Here is a 24,956-nt window from a genome sequence, read left to right as displayed (position 1 = left end):
AAAAAAAAACTATGCAGGGGTGACATATAAAATGGAGAGAGATGCCATTAAGTTCTTATTCTATTTATAATGACAGCTTCCCTGCTCATCCTCAACCATTTCCAGTCTTATAATAGTCTCATAGAAGTCTCAGCTTGAGCTGTTTTATAATTATTGACATTTGCAAGAGCTAACTTTTGTCTAACAGCAGTTTCTATTTACCTTTGAAAACTCTAGTGGTTGTTGTGGGTATTTTGGTTTTCAACAATACTGTGTAAGAAGCCAACCAGAAGTACTGATTCTAATTTTTATATATGCATGTGTCTATGGCTAGAAAAAAATCAGGTATACTGTAAAGGTGTTTTTTAATGTTGAACTGGATATATGAATGCATAGTCTACTCTGCAAGATTTTACCCTTATATTTGCATTCCACTCCTAGCAAAGAAAAGCATTGAGAGAGAGCAAACCATACTTTCCAAAGAAAATGTAATTACAGTGCTTGGTATGATTGATTTTTAAAGAGTTTTTAAATGGACAGTAATAATCTGAGAAGGGTGTTTATGATTTGCTTTGGTCTATTTGACATGATTTTGGCCACTGTGAAAATTGCAGATGCCCATTCAAAATAAGTTGAAAATTAGGTTCATAGACATTTATTTTAGCCACTAGGCTGCCCTTTGAAAAATCTAAAAATCTGCAAAATGTTTTAAAACTATTATTTTAATTTTGACATAAAAATATAAAACAAAATAGAAAACAAATCTTCATTTTCAGCAAGAGCTGCTTAGGAAGTTATCATGAATAGCCCTTCCAATGGTCTTGAATACTCACTGTGACAAATGCCACATGTGCCAAATTCCAGGGCAGTACATGCAAAACTTTGCCCTAAACTATGGCTCCTGGAGTGGCCAATGTGAGTTTTACAGGTGACTTCAGTGAGTCCTCTTAAAAACCTATTGTAAATTCACTTCCCAGAGTGTGTCAAAAGAGCACAGGAGCTTTGTTAGTCAAGCACAAAGGGTATGAGTTCAAATAGATTTTCACTTCTATCCTAAATTACTATTTGAGCATAACACAATATTTCAAAGGTGAAAGACCAGTTTGGTCATCTGCTGCTCTGCAAGGCTCTTCATGTAGTTACACATATATCTTAAGTATTACTGCTTTTTACATCGTAGTATATCTTTAAGGAGTTTGTTTATCACCATTATCAAAGCAAAGGCTAAGTGTGGGCCGCAGCTGTTTCTCATAACATTCCTACAGTACCCACAATTAATTTCAAGAACACAAGACAACAAATCATTCCACTGAGGTCACAGCAGATACAATTCAAATGTGGTGGCACTGTTTCATAGACTTCCATCGAGGTCTGGTGCAAACAAATTCCCTTGGACTATGTCAGGGTGTGAAGTCAGAAGGCTGTTTGAGCTTCTCTGCAGCAGTGTTGCATACTCCTACCCCATAACATGCCACATAAAATGAGGCAGCTCATCCATCAGTGAGTTAAGTAGTTGGCATACGGTACATTTGCGTCATGCATAACAGATTGTTCATGCAAAATTAATTGTATAGACTCAAATGAAAGATTTAGACTAGTGACACCATAAATGTGCCACTGGAACAAATTATGCCACCAATGACACAGTTACTAATATGTACCCATCAAACTGATGGGCCTTTCACTCTTTCACTCTGTCTTTCACTCTTTGATTTGTATCTTTTCTTATTCTGTGAAGTCCACAGGGAAAAGATTTGCCTTTGAGTTTTATCGTAGCACAGACACATGCTGAATCAGACCATGGACTTGTAAATGCCATAATAAGATAAATAAACTAACAACTTAAACCATCAGGAAAATATGACATATCGATCTGTCATTCTCTAATAATTAACATTGTGGTAAGTGCTGATGTACTGAAGCTCTAAAAAAGATGTAATTTGACTCTTTATTCAACGGCCATTAAGATCTCAGTCAAAAACTACCACACATATCTGAAATAGCCGTTGAACAGAACTACAGTTCTTTCACTGTTCTAGCCTATAACATGAAAATCTGGGGGTAAAAAAAATTAACAGACTATATGGTGCTTCTCTTTCTGTTTCAAACTTGGCAACGTTTTGCTATTTTCTAAAAATCTATTAATTTGAAATTACCTTCTGAGGACATATTTATAATACCTGCTCATTTTAATTCACATTCTTTTTATGGCTTTCATGGTACAACCTTGTACTATTTTGACCTGAAGCAAATCATGCAGTATGTCTTCTCGTTTTTTCACTATATAAGTGTAATCATCAGAAGTCAGATTTCTGGTCTACTGTATCAGCAATATTCTAATAATTACTTAAAATGCCTGGTTCCAATGAATTCCCTTGCTGGTGCATTCACACACCAAAACTATAGACAGAAGAGAAGAGAAATGAAGCAAACTTAAAATGTCCAAATGTTATTTCTGGAAATACTTTTTCTGACCAGTCAAGAAAAGTTCTTAATGCTGTCTGCAGCCATAAGCCATGGTGGTAAGACAGGAAGGTGTTCTGGTAACAAAAGCACAACATTGCTCCAAAGTATTGCCAGCAAAGGCTCCCTAGCTAGAAAAATGCTAAGGCTATTCCTTAATTATAAGTGATACATAGTCAACTTTACAATTCACTGAAATCAAATGAGCCTCATTCTTCAACTTGTGACTTTGCAAAAGATACAACAATTAAGCCTTATGATTGGAAATCTATAGACTTTTCCTAATTTTAAAATTTAAAGACTAGAGGCTGACTGGCTCTGTTAAAAACATTTTCCATCTGGATATTTTAGAAATATGTTTTCCAAACCATAATTAAAATTGCAATTACTGAGTTGATATTTACATCTTCCTCCCATTTGGTAATATTCTTCTTAAATTTCATTTCATTTTCTTTTAATAGAGAAAAAGCTGCAATTTAGTCAACTGCTTGCCATCATTGTGAGAGTCAGCAGCTGCTGCTGACATTCTGTTTTGTTGACATCCTGCAATGAGGGAGTTACTTGGGGTCAGTGTGAGGAAAAGCTAGTTTATGCTGTATGTGGGATTTTTCTGAGCTGTGGGATGAAGGCCGAGACTGCAAAGTTCTATGGCTGAAGGAGGAAAAAACAAAGGAAGTTTTGCTATTTTTACTTTAAAAGATAATGAGCTCTATTGTTTTCCCCAAAAGAATGTTTGCTCCTCACAAGAACCACCAGTTAGCTGTTCCCAAAGCAGTTTCTTTTTGAGACCTCATCTGGGATGTCTTCATAGATGGACACAAGATCAGTGAATACATGGCAGCAGAGCATGGAAAATACAGAGAAACTGTATTTAACTCAGAACAAACATCTGCCTTATGTGCTTGGAATTACCCTTTAAAGGTTTTCACAGGCTGTTTGGTCCTGGAGGAATCAGTCTAACAGTACCTTATATATAAAGCATAAATGTCTTACACTGTTTCCTGGGGTCATTCTAGATCAACGAAGTCAGATCCCATTGTCAGAGTCCATTTTATAAACAAGACAGCTCCACCTTAAAATGGTTTTGTCTGCCTATCCATCTGTTGCCATTTTCATTCTCACACCTATAAAACAACTATACTGGAACCTCTCTGGTAGTCCAAGATCTTCTATTTCCCATTACATTTATTTAAAAAAATGTTTACCCATTTCTTCTTGAGCCAATATCCTCTTTTAGCTCAATGACTCTTTCTTACCCTTGCTGGCTGTTACCCTATGATGTATGTACCAATTTGTCACTCTCTGTTTGACCAGAGGACAGATATATTGGCTTCATCTAAGACAGCCAATGCTCAGTTCTCAAGAGATTTACTGACTCATTTGTGTTCTTATTGCTCCTTTCTTGGTCACTTTGTCATTACACTGAAAAAATACATAAGTTTCTCTGGGAAGTACTTGTAAGAAAATTTATAAAGTCGAATTTGCTATTTCCACGACAATTCAGTTAGTGCTTCAAGTATCATCTTGTTCTAGTACAAGTACACATTGAGGTAGAGAAATGTTTACAGCTACATTTGTGGTGCAGTCTGCCTCAGCTTAGCACATTAGTGGTACTTAACACATCAGGAAAGAGATGCATTCACTGCATTCACTGGAAATGTCTTCACAACATCAAGGCTCCTAATCATTTGCATGTAACTGTGTATCTTTTGCCTGAGATGTTCCTAGCTTTGTAGGGGTCTACCACCTGATTGGCACTGCATAGTATCAACAATATTGGTTGTTCAGGTAGAAGAAAAAAAGGCAGATGTAGTAGAAAATTATTTACTTCTTGTATTTACCAGAGGCAACATGAAGTTACAAATTCAGGCAGGCCTGAACTGTAACTCAGGACACTGGAAGTTGTGTTTGGCTGTTAAGTAGCACCTTTGGCAATTCTAATAGTGAACACAAAGAAAAGCGTTTAAATTCTGTCAGCCAGGAGTTTGATAAAACATCTGTGCAAGGTGCAAGCCAGAATGCCTGCTGGGATCTGTTCTAGAAACATAAGAAATGGCCAATATGATGCACAGTGTCACATTACAGGAAAGTGCAAAAACTGGGGGAAAAAAATTATTTCTCGCTGAAAGGAACTCTTAAGATTAGAGTGTAGAACTTACACGTGGTGCTTGGACAGGAGTTGACTGCCTTGCTTTGCAAAAGCACTGAAACAGGGCTTCTAGCCAAATTTCCTTCTACGCAAGTTATTTACCTGCAGAAGATCTTTGCTGCTGAACTGGGTCAGCTATCCAGTGTCCCAGGTGAAGGAAAACTTGGATACACTTGGTAGCGTGAAGCTCTTGTCTGAACAAATTGCAGCACCTTGTGCCCCAACTATGTCTATCAAGTATCTGACGTGGCAGGAATATCATATTAGCAATGTATGTCTAAAGGCAGGAAAACTTCAGTGCTTTCCTAAGACACTCGGTGTCCTCTACTGCAAGGAGAAATGGGATTTATAGTCTGGCAAACACAGATTGAATTCAACATTTGTATGAGAAAATGACCCATCTTCCAGGAGCTCCTGGGAACTTCCACATCATAACCATCAAGTTTCCCAGCCTACTACGTGTTCTTCCAAATTATCCAGCTGTCATATACACAATGATATTGAAGTGGGATGCAAAATCCTGGCTGATTGCCAGTCATTAAGTACAAATCATTAATGACTTCCTATTTCAATTGCTGTCTCCACTCCTGACTCAAAAACAGTTTCTCAGAGATCCTATAAATGAATACATTCCAATTTCTCCTGAAACTGTTTGTGGGAGGCAGCATCTCTTGCCCTTTGTCTCTGTTCAGGATACACTTGAAAGTTTTGAATAGAGCCTGCAGAAGTCACCACAAAATAATCATAGAGTCATTGAATGGTTTCGGTTGGAGGGACCTTACAGATCATCTAGTTCCAATGGATCCTGCCATGGGCAGGGACACTTTCCACTAGACCGGGTCCTCAAAGCCCCATCCAGCCTTACTTTGAACACTGCCAGGGATAGGGCACCCACTACTTCTCTGGGAAACCCATTCCAGTGCCTTACCACTCTCTTGGTGAAAAATTTCCTCTTTAGATCTAATCTAAATCTACCCTCTTTCAGTTTAAAGCCATTACCCCTTGTCCTATCACTACATGCCCTTGTAAAAAGTCCCTCTCCAGTGTTCTTCTAGGTCCCCTTTAGGTACTGGAAGGCTGTTATAAGGTCTTCCCAGAGCCTTCTCTTCTCCAGGTTGAACAAGCCAAACTCCCTCAGTTTGTCCTCATAGATGAAGTGCTCCAGCCCTCTGATCATCTTTGTAGCTCTCCTCTGCGCTCCCTCCAACAGGTCCGTGTCCTTCTTACTTTGGGTGCCCCAGAGCTGGACATAATACCCCAGGTGGGGTCTCACAACAGCAGAGTAGAGGGGGAGAATCACCTCCCTCTATATGCAGGTCACACATCTTTTAATGCAGCCCAGTACATGGTTGGCTTTCTGGGCTACAAGTGCACATTGCTGGCTCATGTTGAGCTCCTCATCAATGAACACCTCCAAGTCTTTCTGAATCAATTCTCCACCCAACCTGTATTTGTGCTTGGAATTGTGTCAACCCGTGTGCAGGACCTTGCACTTGGCCTTCTTGAAGTTCATGAGGTTCACACAGCTTCAGGTCTCAAGCCTGTCAAGGTCCCTCTGGATGGCATCCCTCCCCTCCAGCGTGTCAACCACACCACACAGCTTGGTGCTATTGGAAGACTTGCTGAGGCTGCATTTGGTCCCACTGTCCATGTTGCAAACAAAGATGTTAAACAGTGCCAGTCCCAATACTGGTCCCTGAGGAACATCACTTGTCACTTGTCACTTGGACATCAAGTCATTGACTGCAACTCTTTTGAGTGCGACCATCCAGCCAATTCCTTATCCACTGAGCGGTCCATCCATCAAATCCATGTCTCTCCAATTTAGACACAAGAATGCCATGCAGGACAGTGTCAAATGCTTTGCACAACTCCAGGTAGAAAAATAATTTTGAAATCACATTGTAAAAAACACAAAAAATTTTCATAACAGAAGTGATTATGTAATATTATCAAAGATTGTCCACCTTCAGCAGTGTACCACTTTTTCATTAAATACACACATACACAAATATAAAGACTTTCAAGTCATTTTGCTGACCTAGTGCTTCATGCTTCTGCAGTGTAGAAATATATGTCTTGGCGCATAATAACCTACAATCTTTTTAGTGGAAACCAAAGACCACAATTTCCAGCCCCAAATATTAAACTCAGCAAAATGGTATACTGTAAAAACAAAATAGTTCAAAAAAAGACTTGTGGTCTTCGGTCAGCTCCACTGTATTAACCACTGTTATAAGTGTAAGACAAGTGTTTAAAGCAAGGAGAAGTCTCATATTCTTCAATAGACTGTAATTTTAAATTTGATACTGTAAGTGTATAATTATCTTACTGGTGTCCCACGATCTCCTGGCTTCCCCGGTTTTCCACTTGGACCAGCAACTCCTGGAACTCCTGGGGCACCCTAAAGCAGAAGACAAGTAAAGTGAATTGTGGAAATCCACAACAGCCTAAGCACTCATAAGAAATGTGTTATTGTATTGAGTACAAAGCAATACTGAAAATGGATCCTATCATGTTTTTGGTTTTGTTTTTGTTTTCTGTTAGGTACCTATCAGGCTTGAAAACTTTCCTCTGGAAAAAAGAGTTTGTTTCTTCATGGGAATGTGTCCTTCAACATAACACCACAGTTTAATGGGCATTTCTGAATCTAATGATGCAGAGAGTGTCTATATGTTTTTGGTATCACTCTTAATGACAGATTCTTAAAAGAGTACAAGACAGTTTGATGTTCTAACTTCATCTAGCACATCGGCGATCCATGCAAAAGCCCACAAGTCCATAAAAGTCATTCTAGTGATACTAAATAAGTATGAACAAATAAAAGACCAGTATTAGATTATGTGACAAAAGTTCATCTGCTCACGCACAAAACAACATCAGAAAGACAATCGTGAGGGAGAGGGGGCAGCCCAAATAATACCCTGCCCCAGCGACTCCTATATAAATATATATGATGTAAATGTGTGCTCTGTGTATGTGTGCCTACTGGGAATACATCTTCCACCTTACTACTGGTTGGACTCAATAACATGGAGCTGCAGCAACTTGGGCTCTTTGATCCAGCAAAATATGTTTTTCTCTAACAACCAGCACATTTTCTAACATGGTCCCACAAAACACAATGAAGAATCTTTTTAAGCAAAAACTAATCCTCAAATACTCTTGTCAAGAAAAACTTGTATTAATGTTGTGGGTTTTTTTCACTAGACTATGAGTAATAAGCTGATTGGTTTCAGTAAACCTAGCTGTGCATTGAAAGATCATGGCTAAAGAACCAGACAAATTCATTGCTCCCTTATTTACACTGGCAGATACCATTTTCAAAACCACTCAATGATTTTTTGTGAATACATGCTTTCCACAGCTGTCTGATCACCTTGTACTGAGAGTTTCCCAGATCCTTTTCAGAAACTGAAAATGTCAATGTGGCATTCTTTTGGCTCAGTTCTCTTACTTCAGAGTATACCAAAGACAAAATTATATTTACCGCTGGTCCTGGTGGGCCTCTGGGACCTGTGGGACCATCCTTTCCTGTGAAACCCTATTCAAAAACAAAAGCATGATTAGAGATTAACTTAAGACTATAGCCTGATTAAGATGGCCTTTAAGATTATGTAATTGCAGTACTTCTGATTACTACTAGAATGTATTTTGAAACCTATCCACAATGTAAGTTAAAAAATAGCTATCATAACTAATGCTGGAGAAGGCTATGGAACAATGAGCTTCAGCCAATTTAGATCATGTTCAGCTGCTGTTGATTAACTGAAAATGAAATCTGTCTCTCTCAATATTTTTAAGAAAAGGAATCATTCTGTCCCAGAGGAGCTAGATCTTTCTTTTTGCTCTTCTCTTACTCACAGATTAGCTGGAAAATCTGAGGTTTCTAAATGAAGAACAACCTCCCTCTTGGAACTCTTCCCCTGCAAGAAGAGGTGCTGAGAAATCCCATTTCAATAATCTAGTGTAGCATTCACAAACACTGATGGTCCATGGCCCACTAATGACCCATCAATCCAATGGGTTGTTCTTTGGCAAGTATCTATCACATGGTGGTCTGTTTTCATTTCCAGCTATCAACTCCCACTCAAGGATAAGTGTAAATGCATGTATCAGCTATTAATTTTGACTGTAAAGGTAAGACATAGCTTCAGTTATCTCAAAGATGATATGCCACTGTGAAGGCAAAAGAGATTTGCTTAGTTGACCCCATATTAGGAGAAAGGGATTGCAACAACTCCACAATGAAATACATGTGTGCATGCCCTTCGTTATGATGACATTTCAGAATCCCCCAACTAAATCAAAGATCTTAGCTCCAGGCAGTCAAAGGTTAAGGAGTAAACTTGACCTTCACAGTAAGAATGGCACAGACAGATTCTTTACAGATACAATGTCTCCCAGACATTGGGACAAGCAGAGTTTCAAAGGGATCTGCCTGCAGCAGCAACAGTGTGTGGAAGACAGCAGGGCTCAGTTGACATGCTGTTCTATGGGTGCAGGCATATGAGAACCTAGTCAGGAGAGTGAGCAGTGCAATTTCTACAGAAGCTCTTTGATTATCCTGTGGCTATCTGGGGTGGTTTTCATCCCCATTTTTTTTCAGTCATTCCACTATAACCTCTTCAGGTTGGATACTGATAAAATTACTCCTTTTGAAAGGCACTTGAAAACAGAAAAATATGATAAAGAAGTAAGAAAAAATTGCTTGGTCTTTTCAGAAGATAAACTGAGGAAACCTTACCCTTTCTCCTGGAGGTCCCATTGGGCCTGGTGGACCAGGTAAACCTGGGGTTCCCTAGAAGGAAAAGGAATAATAAACTGTGTCCATGACAGAACAAACATCACTGCTATGTTAATCATCCCAGTATATATGCACACATGTAAATATTTAACTGTCTTCAATGTTGCTTTTTGACAATTGCAAAAATAAAACAAAACTTCAGGAGAAACCTTTTATTTTATATACATGACACAAGAGTCTTCACCCTCACCCTACTTTTTACTTCCGTTTCTTTACCAGCCCATAATTCACCTTCAAAAGTAATTTTCAGTACTGTTCCCATAAAACAGGTATATCTAGTTTACTGCCTTTACAAGCATGTCTTAAGATGTCAGTTAATCCTTTAACACCTGGTACTAAAGCTTAGCTGCAGTCATCTAATCAGAGTGTATCTAAAGAAATAGGAATTCGACTCCTTTATTATTCTTTTCCCTGTATTGTATTACTGTTTAACACTCTGCTGCTTTATTATGCACTTTCTAAATTCTGTTTCTGTTCCTTGTAGGTTCTGGGTAGTGAATAAAACCTAAAATTAAACCGGCAGGCTATATTAGAGGACACTCAGGAATAATTTCATTCAACACTCTGTAGGATCGGTACCACTGTTGTAGGAACTGGATATTTAACAGCCTTTTCTCATGTTGGCATGTTCTTCCTCCTTTTCTATCTAATCTCACCATACGCTGAAATGTAGCATTGCTTTCTACAGGACATTACTCGTCCCTAAATGTACATTACTCAGGCTTATAAAGACTAATAAAACCAGTAAAGAATACAAGGCCCTTGATCCATGACTGACCTTATCTGATATATGAAATTAAATCCACACCACCATTTAATCATCTCCCATATAGTCTTTATATCCCCAGTGAAATCAAGGATAATATAGTAAACAACCACATGTGTAGATCAATGACCTTAGATTACCCAAATCTGGCTGCTTATCAAAAAAACCCCTAATCCTACTTTACAATATAGAAACCTGCAAGTAAGTGAAATGTAATATTTATTTCTTCTTTCAGAAAGCATACAATTAATGTCTCAAGACCATTTGACTTCCAAAAATAGAAAGCAATTAGACAACATTGCTGCAGAGGGGTTCAGCAAAGGTTCTGCAACCTTTTTTTTTTTTAGGAAGACATTTAACTGCAGGTGGTCAGAAGTTGAGGGACCTTCCTGAGGAGTTATCAGTTTACTTTTTCTAATCCAATGGTCTGTCTCTGTGCATTCACAGTTGTCCAGATGGACATTTGGCTTAACTTAGTACAGCTGTTCCTTCACTCTTGCTGTTTTGAATGGTTTACTATTTCTACATTCCAAACTCCTAAGTGTAAGATAATTATGTTTCCAAAACTATTGCTTAGGAAGGTATGAGAAGAGCCCATGACTCCTAATGATGTCAAAGACAGCTGTCCAGCAGCCAGCCTGCACCTGGAATAGTGTAAAATGACATTGTCTTGTCTCAGCATCAACCTACCGATCGCCCTGGTAGTCCAGGCTGGCCAGCATCACCTTTCATTCCTTGACGACCCTATAATTTACATAAATTATTAGTAGAGATTCTGAATTACAGAACAGATCAGCAAAATCACAGAATCATTTGTGTAAATGGACACAATTGTTTTCCTGCAAAATATTTAAATTAAGGAATCCATAAGGCAACTATGCATTATGGAATAAATCAAGATACACATACCTCAACTGCAGCAATACTGACCATCTCAGAATTGTTGGCAAATGCAAGATGACTTGTTGGCATTATATGAAAAACATAGGAAAGCAGACATTTGAAGGGGGTACATGTTTTCATAAGGAAGTGACACGGACTTTTCAGTAACAGAGACTGATACCGATGTCTTCCCAAGCAGGAAAGTAGGGAAGGGTGGCATGTTTTCTCCCAACGGCTCTTATCTTTCTCAACTGATAAATGGAGCTGTCTACACTCATGAAAGGTAAAAGCTCTGTCTTTTAAAATTATCACTATTTTTCTCTAACCCATGATCTAAAAGGTATTATGCACTTCTAGGACAAAAGGGGTAGGAGCACATGAACAAGCAATATATTGCCTTTCTCAACTAGCTCGCATTCCTCATACACTACAGCAGTAGTATAAATGAACAGCCTAAACCCACATGAGCTAAATTTGACAACACAGTATTTATTTTCCACAGTGTTTTGCGTGATAGTTCAGCATTAAGAATCATTGATGACATGCAAATAACCAAACAATTTGAAAACATATCCTGCCAATGTGAACTGCAATTGATATGAAAAATGAAATTACGTGATGCAAAAGTGGCACTCTAACTTATTAACTAACGAGAAGTTCCAGCAATGTTGATGTTTTCATTCTTCAGAGGTTTTCAAACTGAATGTGACAAGTATATGTATTTATTGTATTCTAAATAGAAAAAGAATGTGTTTGGCCTTTCTTGCTGTTTAGCACCTCTACATCATCTTGATGAAGTTTTTCCTTCCGGCATATAACAAAAAAATTGAAAAGCATCTACACTGGTTAACAAGACCTTTCTGCTTTCTCCTTACAAAAGAGAAGGTGTACCTAACATCTATCTTAAAACAAATTTGTTTTCCATTTCTAAAATTACATTACAGACTGAGAGGATAACCCGATTTCAAATGCAAACACAAATGACATGCAGACATAAATTCTATTTTTTTATAAACTTTATATTTTAATCAGAGACTTAATACAAAAAGGTCCCAATTATTTTAAAATTCAACCTAATCCTAAACAGGAAACATCAAAATTATGTTTTGGGTGATTACTTATTAAAATATGGCAAAAGCAGACATAATACATTCAGAATGTAGACAAAGGGTTACCTATGCTATCTGCTATGAAAAACGATCTGGTGAGACTTCATCAGTGTTAATAGATACTCTGGCTTTCAAGGCACGTACATGAAATCAGAAATAGCCTTTTGCTAAAATACGCACGATGTTGCCAAGAAAGCCCACTAGGAAGGAAGGGCTGGTTTGTATGCCTAGATCTAGGTACCTATTGTCTCTCTGAACTTTCAGCTACTGGTTTAAGTTCAGAAAATAGAAGTTGGACATGTAAATCTGTGAGAAAGTCTTCAGAGTAATAATGCATGCTTAATTTTCCTGCATGGCAGCTTGTTAGCTTTGATTCCTAGAACTTGAAGGCCTTAGCAACTCTACAGAAAAGCTATAAGATCAGAAACAGAGTAGCACAATGTATGTTACAATGCTTAGGCTCTGTCCATTCATAGGCGTCCCATAAGCACATGTAACATTCAGGATAGAACATGCTATTGTATTGAAAGAAACTGTTTCAGAAAGAGACTTGTATCGTAATACTACTGTGTTGCGGGGAAAAATGAATGTTAAGGAAAAGCTGTCACCCTCTTCCCAAGACCATCATCCCCACAGACAGCTTTGACTCCACACACATTTCCACCCATACTCAGAATGGCCACTCACCGGTTCACCTGGGATTGACAGCCCATTGGGGCCCTGCGGACCTGGGGGACCTTGAGGGCCAGGAGGACCTGTCTCACCACGAGGACCAGGTGGCCCCTTGAAGCAGAAAATTAAAACAAGATTATAAATGACAACACCTTCTTGGGTGTGTAACTGCAAAATTCTTTGGGTTAGACACTTAAGGTAAGTCAGAAAAGTGGAGACACATTTAATACTTCAGAACAACTGTGGAAATAGTTATCCAAGCAGCATATCCTTTCATAAGCTATTCTCTGATTCATGTTGGTGGTCTTAGGCCAATACACACCTTAGGCTAGTGTTAATTAGGAATATTCCTGTCTTCTCTGTGCAGAAGAAAAGACCACAATGCTGCAAAGTGTGTATTAACATGCCGATACATGTACTTGGGTCTCTTAGTGTGCAGTCAATACCCCTGGGGCTAGATACATACATAGGCTGTGTATATTTAGTCTCAAATAGATAGGCTGTACATAAATAACAACAGGCATGTTTCCAAGTAAATTGTTATTCTCCATTCTTAGCTCAGCACAGAACTAAGTATGCAAATTATCATACAGGTAAGCCTGTAGCAACATTATAGGTGCATTCCAGAAAGAAACTTACAGATGATCCGGTCAAACCTCTTTCACCTCTGGGACCTTTAGCGCCTGGACCACCCTAAAGTGAATATTTGAAAACAAAATTTATTTCACATAGAGAAAGCAAGGGTACATCATACTGCTGTGCATTATGAATCTTCTTTATCAAACTCTTATGTGAAAACCCAAAGTTCTGAAGTGTCTAGGTCACACTGCTAAAAAGAGTATTGAAATAACAGATGCATCAGAAAATCAGGTAAATCCTTGCTGGTTCAGCATATGAAAAATTATTGTCTTTTGTGTCTATGCAGATATAAACTTCTTCAATTTATATTCATCAAAATCTCTGGATACCTCTCTAGTAGACTATCAGAAAACTCAACTGGGTTTCAATTCCTCATGCAGCATTTTTTATAGCCTCAAAGTAGAAGGACTACTGGGTTGTGTGTAACTCCCTGATATTCACAGCATTTGGTAGCAGCATAACCATTCCATAAATTACTGTCTCTCCACATTAAAAAAAAAAAAAAAAAAAAAAAAGGAGGAAAAAAAATTAATTTATTTCCCTGACAGAGTAAGGAATCCTTCCTTGGAGTGAAATCCTGACTCTGTATTTAGGAAAAATATTTGCACAGTCCATTAAAAATATCTTGTACATGAAGTGCAAGGCAGCTGAGATTTGGCCAGATTCTTTCAACCTGTCAGACAATGAGGAGCTATTCACAATGATCACATTGGAAATATGGGAAAAGGATTTTTATATAACAAGTAGAGCTGGGAGGTACTGCCCAGCTGTGTTTTAAACTAAGATGAAAGGGGAACTGATTACCATGATGTTATGGACATGTTGACAGAAACATTTGTCAGCCCCTCTGACTGACCTTTGTTTCACAAAACCACAACACAAACCTACTTCCATAAATTTAAAAATCAGAGAATCTGACTATTGCTAATAGTTCCTTACAGCTGGTCCGGGGGGTCCTGGAGGTCCCACACTGTCTTGAGTACAGGTACAAGCATTTGGAAGAGCTGGACATTTTGCTTCATCTCTCTGAAAATTCAATCACAACTATTATTGTCCTCTTAAAGAAAAGTACTTGGTGGCAACATATTTTTCCAAAACAATAAAAGCAAGATTCTCTATTATCCTGTTTTCAAGTACAAGTAAAACTCATGGCTAAACAGAAGTTTCCAAATGTTTCTACAGGACCTTTCATGTTTTCAGCATATTTTCTCTGCAAGCTATACAAGACACTAACAACAGAGGCACAGGCAAAATCAAATTCATATTCAATTTCTGTTGTTCTAATATTTAAATCCATTAGACAATCAGCTTGCATTGACAGAGAATAAACTAGTTAATTTTTGAATACCAATCTAAGAACAGATTAGATAGCAATAATATAGCTATTCCATTCATAATACCCAGGATCTTACAAAATGTAACTGACATTTTTTCCACTACTCCTAAGGAACTCAACTCTAGCACATCATAATCTTTCTCCCTCAGATACAAAACTTTGAAATGCAGTGTTGTTCACTGACTGTTCTGACAACTGTGATTTAGATGTGTTGTCAGTACAAGGTATAATACCAGGCTAACATTGAAGTTGTTAAATTTGCTATTAATAATGATTTTCTGAATAACCTCTGGTTCATTTATACTTACCATCGAAGGAAGATCACAGCATCTGTCTCTGCTAGTCCAAACTGGACTGCATACGATGTCAAAATTCTGTATTTCTAACTGTAAAAGAAAGGACGACTCTTGAAAGATACTAGAGGCGTTATTTATGAAATCTACTGACATTATCATTAAAAATTACTCCTCAAACAATCTATTTCTATTGCAGTTAGCGTTAATCAGAATTTCACTTCTTTTTTGGACACTGACAGAAAAACTATTTCAAATAATAAAAAATTAAAACCAAGCTTACATAAGGCTACAAGAACTTGAAGCCCTGATGCTTGCTCTTACTCTGAGGCAAAAAGTAATGAAATAGAGTGACTTAAGTAATATGTTGCAATACTTAATGGATAATACCAATGAACCACTACATCAACTGAGTGCCTGTGCACTTCAACATGAAATCTGTCTGAAAACTTCTGGGCCAGCTTTAAGGACTGCAGTCCTTGGGTCATATATTAATGCAGATCATGTATGGAACTGACATTAGTGGGGAAAAGTTCTGCAGAAAGGCTGAAGTGAGGATCTTAGGTAGACTTTATGGTAAAAGCAGTTTCCTCTTTTTTCACCCCAAGAGCTATGATTCTGCAGTTTGATACATACAAGCAAACATTTGGTGATGAACACCAAGAATCTTCAGCAGTTAAAGTTTGTACACATGGGTCAGATTGCAGACTTAAATCTTCTAATATGAAGCCCAAGTAATGGCACTGATTATATATTAAATATAGTTAACTATCAAGAAAATTTATGTGCCCTTCATAGCAGCAGCCACTATTATATTAAAGGTTTATAGATAATAAAGCCAGTTGGGATTACCCTGATCACCCAGTACAAAACAGAGCATAGGACTTGCCAGAGCTAAAACTTGCTCATTAGCATTTCTCTTTCAGAAAATAAAACAATCTTCATTTAAAGATTTCTAATGATAGAAAATCCACAGTAAATGGCCCAATGACTAAATGTTCTCCCTGTTAAAAGAAAAACATTTCCACTCTTGTTTGAATTCACCTGAATACAACTTTCAACAATTAGATTTTTGTTCTTGTGGTTCTGCTAGAATAAGATGCTAACAAGACGAAACTTCTCAGTTAAGTATATTGCGTCTTGTAGTACAAACACTTGAAAGCTTTGGGTGTAATACTGGTTTCTTAGGAATCCTTAATCTCTAATCTATTTCCTCAGAAAATTTCAAGGGCTTACATTAATGAATGGATTATTGTTTATTGCTTACTGTTGCTGATCTCCGGTCACCTTTCAGAAGTTTCCCAAGTATTTCATAGCCATCAGTTGTGATGTTTCCAGCCTCCTTAATTGGTTTTTCCAGTATTTCACTGCAGTCAATGTAAATCTTGACATTTGATGAAGTTACAACAATATGGACCTGAAAAAAAGTTCAACATAGTATTTAGAAAAGGCACTTAGGCATATTTAATACTTTAACAGTATTTCAGTGTTTAGGTTATAGTGTTTTAAATTTTCTTCCTAGTAATCTTGTTTTACTTTGAACTGGTGTAAAAATTCAAACTCAATAAAAGTCTATTACTTCAGTAACCTATTTAAAATGTGTTTAAGGTCAACAAGATAAATACACAAGCACAGCTTATTTAATAAAGCAGTTGAACTGCAATGATCTATTTTAAAAGCTTGCCTGAAAATTGCTTTAAGATGGCATAAAAGTAAAAAATAAAAATAATTTTTGAGAGGAAGTATATATAAGCTCTTCTTGTCCTCTTCTGATGGCTAGAACCACACAAGAAGTTTATGAGTCTGTGGCTGCCCACTGGCTAATAGACTCTCTCTGTACTTCAGAGAGTAGATTGTTTCAGATCCAAAGATCCAGGGTTCCGTTTCCACAGATGACTCAACCAGAGGCATTAGTTGCATTGAGGTGCAGGAAGTGAGCAGAGAAGCCTGCCCAGAAAAAGACTAAATAATGGAGGATGCAAGACAGAAATTTCCATGAGAGAAATTTGGCTACAAAAGCATATGTCAAAGTGAGGAGAAACACGGAAGAAGAGGAAGAGATTAATTACTGGAAATAAGAGAAACTTAGGAGGGAGAAAAGAATGACTAACAAAGGGAGAGTAAATCTACCAGGAGAAGATAATAAGTGAGGAAAACCCAGTAAACCTTAAACAGAAGGAACAAAATTGAAGCATAATTTACCATTCCAAAAATTTGTAGTACATGTGATGAATGTTAAGAAAATTAATTTCCTATGTATCTATGAAAACAGAAGACATTCAGGAGTCTCCAAGAAAGCAACAAGGGTCTGATTAGTAAATCTAATATGTAGTTGAAGGAAGAATATCTCAAGACAACAGAAAGGTTTCAGTGGCTTTATATGCCTTACATGCTGCATGTATTTTATATACACCATTTTAACATCGAAGTAATTGCTAAAATATCAACACAGTAAGACCATCAGTAAAGAATCCTTGAAGTATGTATCTGTTTTAAAGCTTCTATTATCACAGTACATAACCCTTCAGAAACATATTGCTATTTGATGACTGCTTAAAAAAATTGGCATAAAGTTGAAACAGAGATTCCCTTAAATGTCCTGAGTCAACAACTGCCTGAACAAACTCCTAGGAATTCTTTTTTCCATATTAAATATTTTCTCATGTGGAGTGGTCTGGAAGGCAACAGCATAGCTTATCTAAAACTCTAAACACTATGTGCTTATGCTTTATGTATTGAAATTAAAACTTCTGAAACTGCTCTCTTTTTTTTTGTAATCTGAAATGCAGCTGGCATCACAGTTTAATTCTTTGTGCTATATACACAAGTGGATTTCGTAATTAACATTCCTAACATTGTTCAATAATCAAATAAAATAATAGTGGAAAGATAAGTGAGTGTGTCCAAAGTATATTTTGGTATTAAATACCAAACTTTCCACAAAATAAAATAAGCACCAAGCCAAAATTTTATATTCATTATCATTTATACACCACATACTCAGTCATTGATTATATGAATAAATTTTATAGGTTAACTAATGCACATCAAAGATCTAATTTACTAATTCTATCTATCCAAAGAAGTGACCCCAGCAGTCAAAAATAAGCAGGGCTCCCCCAAATTATTGACTTGGCTCACTGCTGGTTTGATGCTAGTACTGAATTTCAGCCTGAATCTCATGGCCCAAGCATAAATCTAATAAAAATATGCATTTGGTGTTTACAGTAAATAAAACATCTCTGTATTCAATCCTGCTATATTTTGTTGAAAACAAAATGTTAACAGAAACATTCTCTTCAATTTCTAACACACCAACATAAAGCATCTCTTCTGATCATTTCCACTCCCAAAAGGCCGTGGGGTTTTAAGAAAGAAAACACACTTTAATCTTTCTCTCTGGACCCCTTTTAAGATAAGTTTGATGTTGTTCTGATCTACTGCTAAACAAACCACATCAATAAGCTAAGAAAACTATTATCCCGTAAGTACATTAGCAGAAAGACATACACTCATTATAAAATTTGCTGTGGCTAACTACTGCAAAACTGCAACCTAAAAGGAAGTCGAGCATGGTACGAACAAGGAAGCAGAAGTCATCTGTCTCTCCAAAACATTCAGTTATAAATTTAAGGACTGTCTCAGGCAGTCAGGATTTTTCTTGTGGGACCTGCCAGATTCAACAGCTTTCATCATAGCCATGCCACGCAAAGTGTTCAAGTATGCCAAAGCAAATTCCCCTGCACAGTTAGGTGTAGTTAACTGTGCTTCACTGAGTGAGCCAGTAAGTCATCGAATGAAAGCCACAAAAATGTTGATATTTTGGAAAATGTTTTCTTGCATTCTAAAGATTTGTCATTTTTTTGAAACTGAATGGCAGGAGAAAATGCAGAAGTAGCTTTTGAAATGTGTTAATCTTACTTTCCTTCCTTTATTCAGCTAAAACTACTGCTATCCTTTATTAGGAGGTAATCAACATGCCTGATACATAGGGCTTTCCCAGCACATGAGGTGGAGAATCCCACAGTGCTATAATTAACAACCTGACTCATATAGCAATATCAGTAATCATCCTGGAGACAATCCAGAAGAGTCAGCTCAGTTGCATGGTGAAAGATCCCAAGTAGAGTTCTTTAAATCAAGACTACTCCAGTTACTTTAAATAATACCAAAATCTGAACTTTTGTTTCCTTTCTGGGGAAAAAAAAAATTACAAACTACACTTAATAACTGATACATTGTTAATTTTTGCTTAACAAATAGTCTCACAAGCAAGAACTCATAGTTTGAGAGCTTTGAGATAATTTGCAAATGGCTGTTACTTCTGTACATGGTTTGGTATCTTAGGATTGCTTTCTGTTCATATGTATGAGCGTACTTAACTATTAAAATAGTAGAAAATGCTTGATTTCTATTTCACCTGTAGCTGGTTTTCACCAGCAAGTGTAACAAACAGTTCTACACGACTGTTAGTGTTGCTGGAGTTCAATGTTGGTCCCCATTTGCTCTGATAAATGAGCAGATTCACTCTAAGTTCTGTCTGATAATTCTGCTCAGCTCTATTACATTTAGAGGAACTACAAGGAAAAACATGACTCTAAGTTTCAATTGAATTAGCAGCAGACACTTCAAACAGACTGCTGGCAGTACAGCATGTAGAAAGCTTCACACCACCAATCTGGAGAAGGGAAGTCTCAACTCTCATACTGATATCTAAAATGTGACATGCTACATGCTGCTCTGTGTTTTAACAGTAGTTCTTGGTGATAAGATGACTGAACTTTTACACCAAAACAATATCTATCCTACCCTTTATTGACAGTTTTTCTCACCCCAGTAGATTAAAACATTTCCTCAAAATTCTGTTGTCCTACTAAGCTAGCAAAAAAAAAAAAAAAAAAAAAAAAAAAAAAAAAGAAAGGCAAAAAGTCATTTGCCAAGGAGAAAAACCTACCTACAAGTTTCAGTCACAAAGCCAGTGACATAAATATGTCTTTGCATATGCAAAAATAATTATCCATTAAATAATATACCTGAGAATAACTGAACATGATATCGAAGCAGTTTGGGAAATTATCCTCTGTCAAATTCTGAGTAAACCAATAGTTTTTATACCCTGTTTCCCTGAAAATAAGATCTACCCTGAAAATAAGCCCTGGCATGACTTTTCAGGATTTTTGAGGATGCTCGAAATATGAGCCCTACTCCAAAAATAAGCCCTAGTTACAGTTCATTTCAAAAGTCAATTTAAATAGTGCACAGGCAGCTGTGCATATAAAAAAGCAAAAAGTTTTGGAGCAAAAATTAATATAAGACCCTGTCTTAATTTCAGGGAAACAAGATAGTAGTGTGTGATTATTGTAGTCATCTCTGTTTTAAACAGAAGGAAGTCACAAAACATAATGCTGGCACCAGCCAGCTTTCCCTGCTTTCAGCCTAGCAGAGCTGGGTTGACAATGTGGCCTCCAGTATCTGCAAGTTGACAGATGCAACCTCTTATCTGTATCCTCAGAGGAGTGCTGGTAGTGACTAGTCATGCAGGAGAGGGTATCATAAAGAAAACAAATAGTATACTCCAGCCATATTTAGTCATCAGAAGAAAACTAAACTAAACAGAAGGGAGATAAAGGAAAACATGAGAATGTGCATTTCAGCTGGCTAAAAATGTTGCAATTGCAACTCACTTTCTTGCTTTAAGCATATACGCTTAACACGGCAGGAAAATAATTTTTAACTTGTGTTTTAGACATATATGTAACATGAGTCAAATCACCTCCCGATGACTAGAGGCAAGGAAGCCTGGGAGGATCGAGTTTTCATCATTTCATAAAACTAGAAAAGCAAGCACACAATTACCACAACTGAAGGCAGATGCAGTAACATGTAAGGATTTCGCTAGCCATTTTAACAACTCAAAGAACATGAATTTCATTCTAAATTGCAAACAGGTAACGTGATTTTTTTATGGGATCTCTGTTGTTATTGTTGCTTCCGCAGTTAATATTACTTTGGAGTACTTTGGAATATTTTAGGGCCAGTGAATGTAAGTTAAAAATAAACCAATACATGCATACATACCAAATATATACATATATACGTATTATGTTCATTAAACCTATGAATCTTATTCAACATGCTATTCGCCTCCCAAAATTGGTTCCCTGCCTTTTTATGTTAAGTCAATAGCTATTTGCTATTGGTTATCTCTTCTTCTCTGAATGATTCCAAATCACTACACACACCCCCAATCTTTTGTCATCACGACATTTTCTTCTTTTCCAGTCTGTCTTTTATTCTTGCTCTTTCATGTGCCAGGAATCAGGCTATGATATCTTTTTCATATATATCCCTCCACTCACACAATCTTGACAAATTCTTGAGGAAATCTTGATGAATCTCTTACACTGGTTCAAAGTAGGCCTTTAACTCAATTAAAAAGAAGAAAAAAAAGAGCTATAATTTCAGAGATCTAGTCAACTTACAGAGGTATACAAAGACTGGATAAAACTGACAGTGACTTCTGTTTGCTCATCTTTTGTTTCAAAGAACAGCACTTCAGAAAGCAACATTCATAATTTAAATTTTTTACCTTGTGGAAGCTTCCATAAAATATTTTCTTTACTTCATCGTTATCAAAAGTTACAGTTTGAACCTCTCCCCTTGTATCCTTGTTAAAGAATGAAAGAACTTTGCTGGCGGCTGCAATAAATGAATATGATACATTTCATTTTATATGTACTACTGAAACTACCATCCTAAGATACACTTATGGATAAAATGTAGGATACCACTCAAATGGGTAAACGTAGTTATAGGTGATGTTACTGACCCATAAGTACATAGATTTATATTCTTATAGTTTTAGACATAATATCAAAGTTGAAAAATAGCTTAGCTGAAAAAATAATTGACGTGCAAAGTAAAATATATATTTTAAAACTAAAAATATATAATCCTTTTACCATGTAAGAATGCTTTGGTTTTGGAAATATTTGGGAAGAATGCATGCATAGTAACGTAATCTATAAATGCACAATAAGCAAAATCATTCTTACGATCAAGCACAACTCCAACTTGTGGTTTGTAATCTCTGTCTGTAATCTGCCAAATTGCAAAAGGCTCATTGGGGGATTCAGGAAGAAGGCGGAATAACAGGATGATAGTGTACGACTGTGGCAATCCTTCTGGGTGAATCTCCCTGTTAAGAAAATATGAGGACATTTTTTCACATAGAAACATATGAGGAAAATAAGATAATAATCATTTGCTCTTTTTCAAAGAAAGGACATGAGAGTAACAGGGATACCACAGTGTTTTATGGAACTGAGCATTTAAACTACTCTCTCAAACAGAAAAGAACTTTGTGATAAAAATCATTGTGTGATTTGTTAAGATGAACTTACAGCCTGTCTTCAATTGGCCCAGGCACCATGGTTATGGAGGAAGCCAGAACATGACCAAGAACTCTAGAAGATGTATTCCTGTGGCAAGATTCTGCATAAACTACACATATTTTAAATTCCTTGATGATAAATACAGAAAATAGGACCATAGCCCTATTAGCTTTTCATCCAGCCTGTTTTAGACAGGCAACAGAAAACAGTGCTTAACTATTGCTGCCCTTGAGGCACAGATACAATGAAGGATGTATTTAATGTATTGCCTGCAACTGGTGATGCATTTGGACTCCACCTCATTCATCAGTGGCTGAGGTTTATATTTGTGATGTTCAGACTGTTAGACATCAGAAAAACAGAAAGCTAAAAGTAAATAAAAACATGCATTAAATGGCCTCCAGCATTTTCTAACGGAGAAGGGAGAGAATGAAGGAAGGGATCTGTAAGAAAGGAGGTAGATTCTGCTTCTCCTTAATCATTAGAACTGAGAAAAGCATTTGGCCTCATGAACTTTAACACAGAAATCTCAAAATCAAGCAAGAAGCTGCTCTGTATTCTGGGCAAAGCTTATATGATTATGAACACTGCAATAAAAGCACCATCACAAAGTCAGCAACACCACACCAAACAGTAAAAGAAATAAAATATTAAAGTAAATATAGCAATGCTATTTATACTTCAGATATGGAAACAACTATGCCATCAGGATCAGGATGCTTTTATTACTTTGCTAACTCAGTCTATAGTGAGTTTTATTTTCTGGTTTCTCATGAAAAATAAGCACCCAGAATGCTCTGGAAAGTCTACTCCACATCTTAGAGAAGACTACATCCTATGTATCACAACCTTCCAAAAAAAATGAAATAAATAGGAAGTCGGTCTTTTTATAATATTATCCTGCTAAATGTGGGTTAAATCTTAATGGAAGAGCAGTGCAAAACAAGATCCTGGTGACTGGGATTATCTGTACTTCCTTAGATCGTAAAAATCCAGGCTATCAGAGATCTATCACTGCCATCACTGTAATGGCATGTCAGTGAACTCAAAGAGTCCTCAAGTACTCCACTTTTAAAGTTGTGAGATCAGAAGGCTGCCAAAAAGAAACAATTTCTTCATACACCTCAGCTCCTGTGCCTGTGATCTGATCTTTACCTGATCTGGCAGGATTGCAAATTTCAAGGGTTTGTGTGAAAAGATTAAATTTCCTTAAATTTAATAGGAACAATGGATATATTTAGGCTTCTCCTCTGACTCAGAATGACTTTTTTGAAACTTACTTAAATAGATGGCACAGAAACAAATGTATTAAAAAAAAAAAAAAAAGAGAGGTATTGTTCTCCTCTTCCTAAAACTAACTTGCTAATTAGTTTTTTCTTTAGTTTGTCTCTGTGTGTGTGTGTGTGAAAAAATGTTGGAAAGAATGACCATATATTTACTTCTCCATAACCAAGCTCTAAGACCACAGGCCCATGAAAACTCTACTCCATTTGCCAAATACAGCAACTCAATTAGAGGAGAAACTACCCTAAGTCAATGGCGTCAATGTGCTGCCTACGGCTGCATGAATAATGTCCCTGCAAAAAGTGGTGCCCATACATCCATATTGAAACCATTTGCCTCTGGCAATGTGGAGCTTGGTTTCTTAAGGAGGCTGTTGCTCAACTGCTTGAGGACAAAGTGTGCATTTTATGTAACTCAAATGGTTAAAAAGCACAATCTCAAAGAAAAGAACAATAATCAACTGGATTAATAGTGAACAAATTGCAACAGAAGAAATAGATTAGCATTTAATGAGAACAATGATAGTTGTTCTTTAGAATACATTTCTTGGAGTTCAGTAAAAGAATGCTAAATCAATGTATCTTCCATAAGATTCTAATTCTATCATCTTTAAACTCTATTAATCCTTCCTCACCTTCTTTCCATAAATATAAACCTTTCAGGTTTACTTACCGTATTGGCTGACTGACAAAGGCATTTTTGTGGAGTCTGTATGCTACATAGCTTGGGAAAGAGCCTGATTCCAGTGATACGCCTTGTACAGAAGCAAAATGCTTCTCTGTTAGATTATATGATTCCAGCATCTTGAAACCTTTAAAGCCAGAGAGAAAATAGAAAAATAAAAACACTGTAGAGCTGTAAAAGACATGAACCTATGCCAAAATGTTAGACAGTTTCTTACCAGGTGAAGTGTATCCATCCAAGTAAATAAGAGGGCAAGCTAAAAGACATGAAAAACATATAATTCAAAACTATGAAACCTAACAGGATATGAACACATATATACTTCATAAAGTTTTATTACCAAAAAGTCTGTGCTATTATTAATTATCAGCTAACATTTTTTATACTCGTCATGCTGTGTTCTGTTCTGTGGCAGAATTACTGTTAAAATCTTTACTCATTACTGTTAGTAGGATATTTCTACAATGACAAATTGTATGCAATAACAAATGAACCCCCC

The 24,956-nt window shown here is 36.8% G+C and overlaps 1 protein-coding gene across 7 annotated transcripts in view; it reads right to left on the bottom strand.

Annotated features, from left to right (window-relative positions):
• Positions 1-24,956, bottom strand: part of COL12A1 (collagen type XII alpha 1 chain) — a 101,481-nt gene that overhangs the window by 8,282 nt on the left and 68,243 nt on the right. For all 7 annotated transcript variants that reach the window (XM_082047963.1, XM_082047964.1, XM_082047965.1 and 4 more), the window contains 13 exons: positions 24,675-24,713; positions 24,446-24,584; positions 22,151-22,293; positions 21,685-21,794; positions 16,363-16,512; positions 15,111-15,188; positions 14,406-14,492; positions 13,467-13,520; positions 12,843-12,938; positions 10,855-10,908; positions 9,339-9,392; positions 8,082-8,135; positions 6,924-6,995 (listed from right to left, as the gene is read on the bottom strand). In XM_082047963.1, coding sequence (XP_081904089.1) covers positions 6,924-6,995; positions 8,082-8,135; positions 9,339-9,392; positions 10,855-10,908; positions 12,843-12,938; positions 13,467-13,520; positions 14,406-14,492; positions 15,111-15,188; positions 16,363-16,512; positions 21,685-21,794; positions 22,151-22,293; positions 24,446-24,584; positions 24,675-24,713 — 1,130 coding nt within the window. The remainder of the gene's footprint in view (positions 1-6,923; positions 6,996-8,081; positions 8,136-9,338; positions 9,393-10,854; positions 10,909-12,842; positions 12,939-13,466; positions 13,521-14,405; positions 14,493-15,110; positions 15,189-16,362; positions 16,513-21,684; positions 21,795-22,150; positions 22,294-24,445; positions 24,585-24,674; positions 24,714-24,956) is intronic.

The sequence above is a fragment of the Streptopelia decaocto genome, assembly GCF_964273445.1.
Source record: "Streptopelia decaocto genome assembly, chromosome: 3".
NCBI lineage: Eukaryota > Metazoa > Chordata > Aves > Columbiformes > Columbidae > Streptopelia > Streptopelia decaocto.
This window is presented reverse-complemented; position numbering and strand designations above follow the sequence as displayed.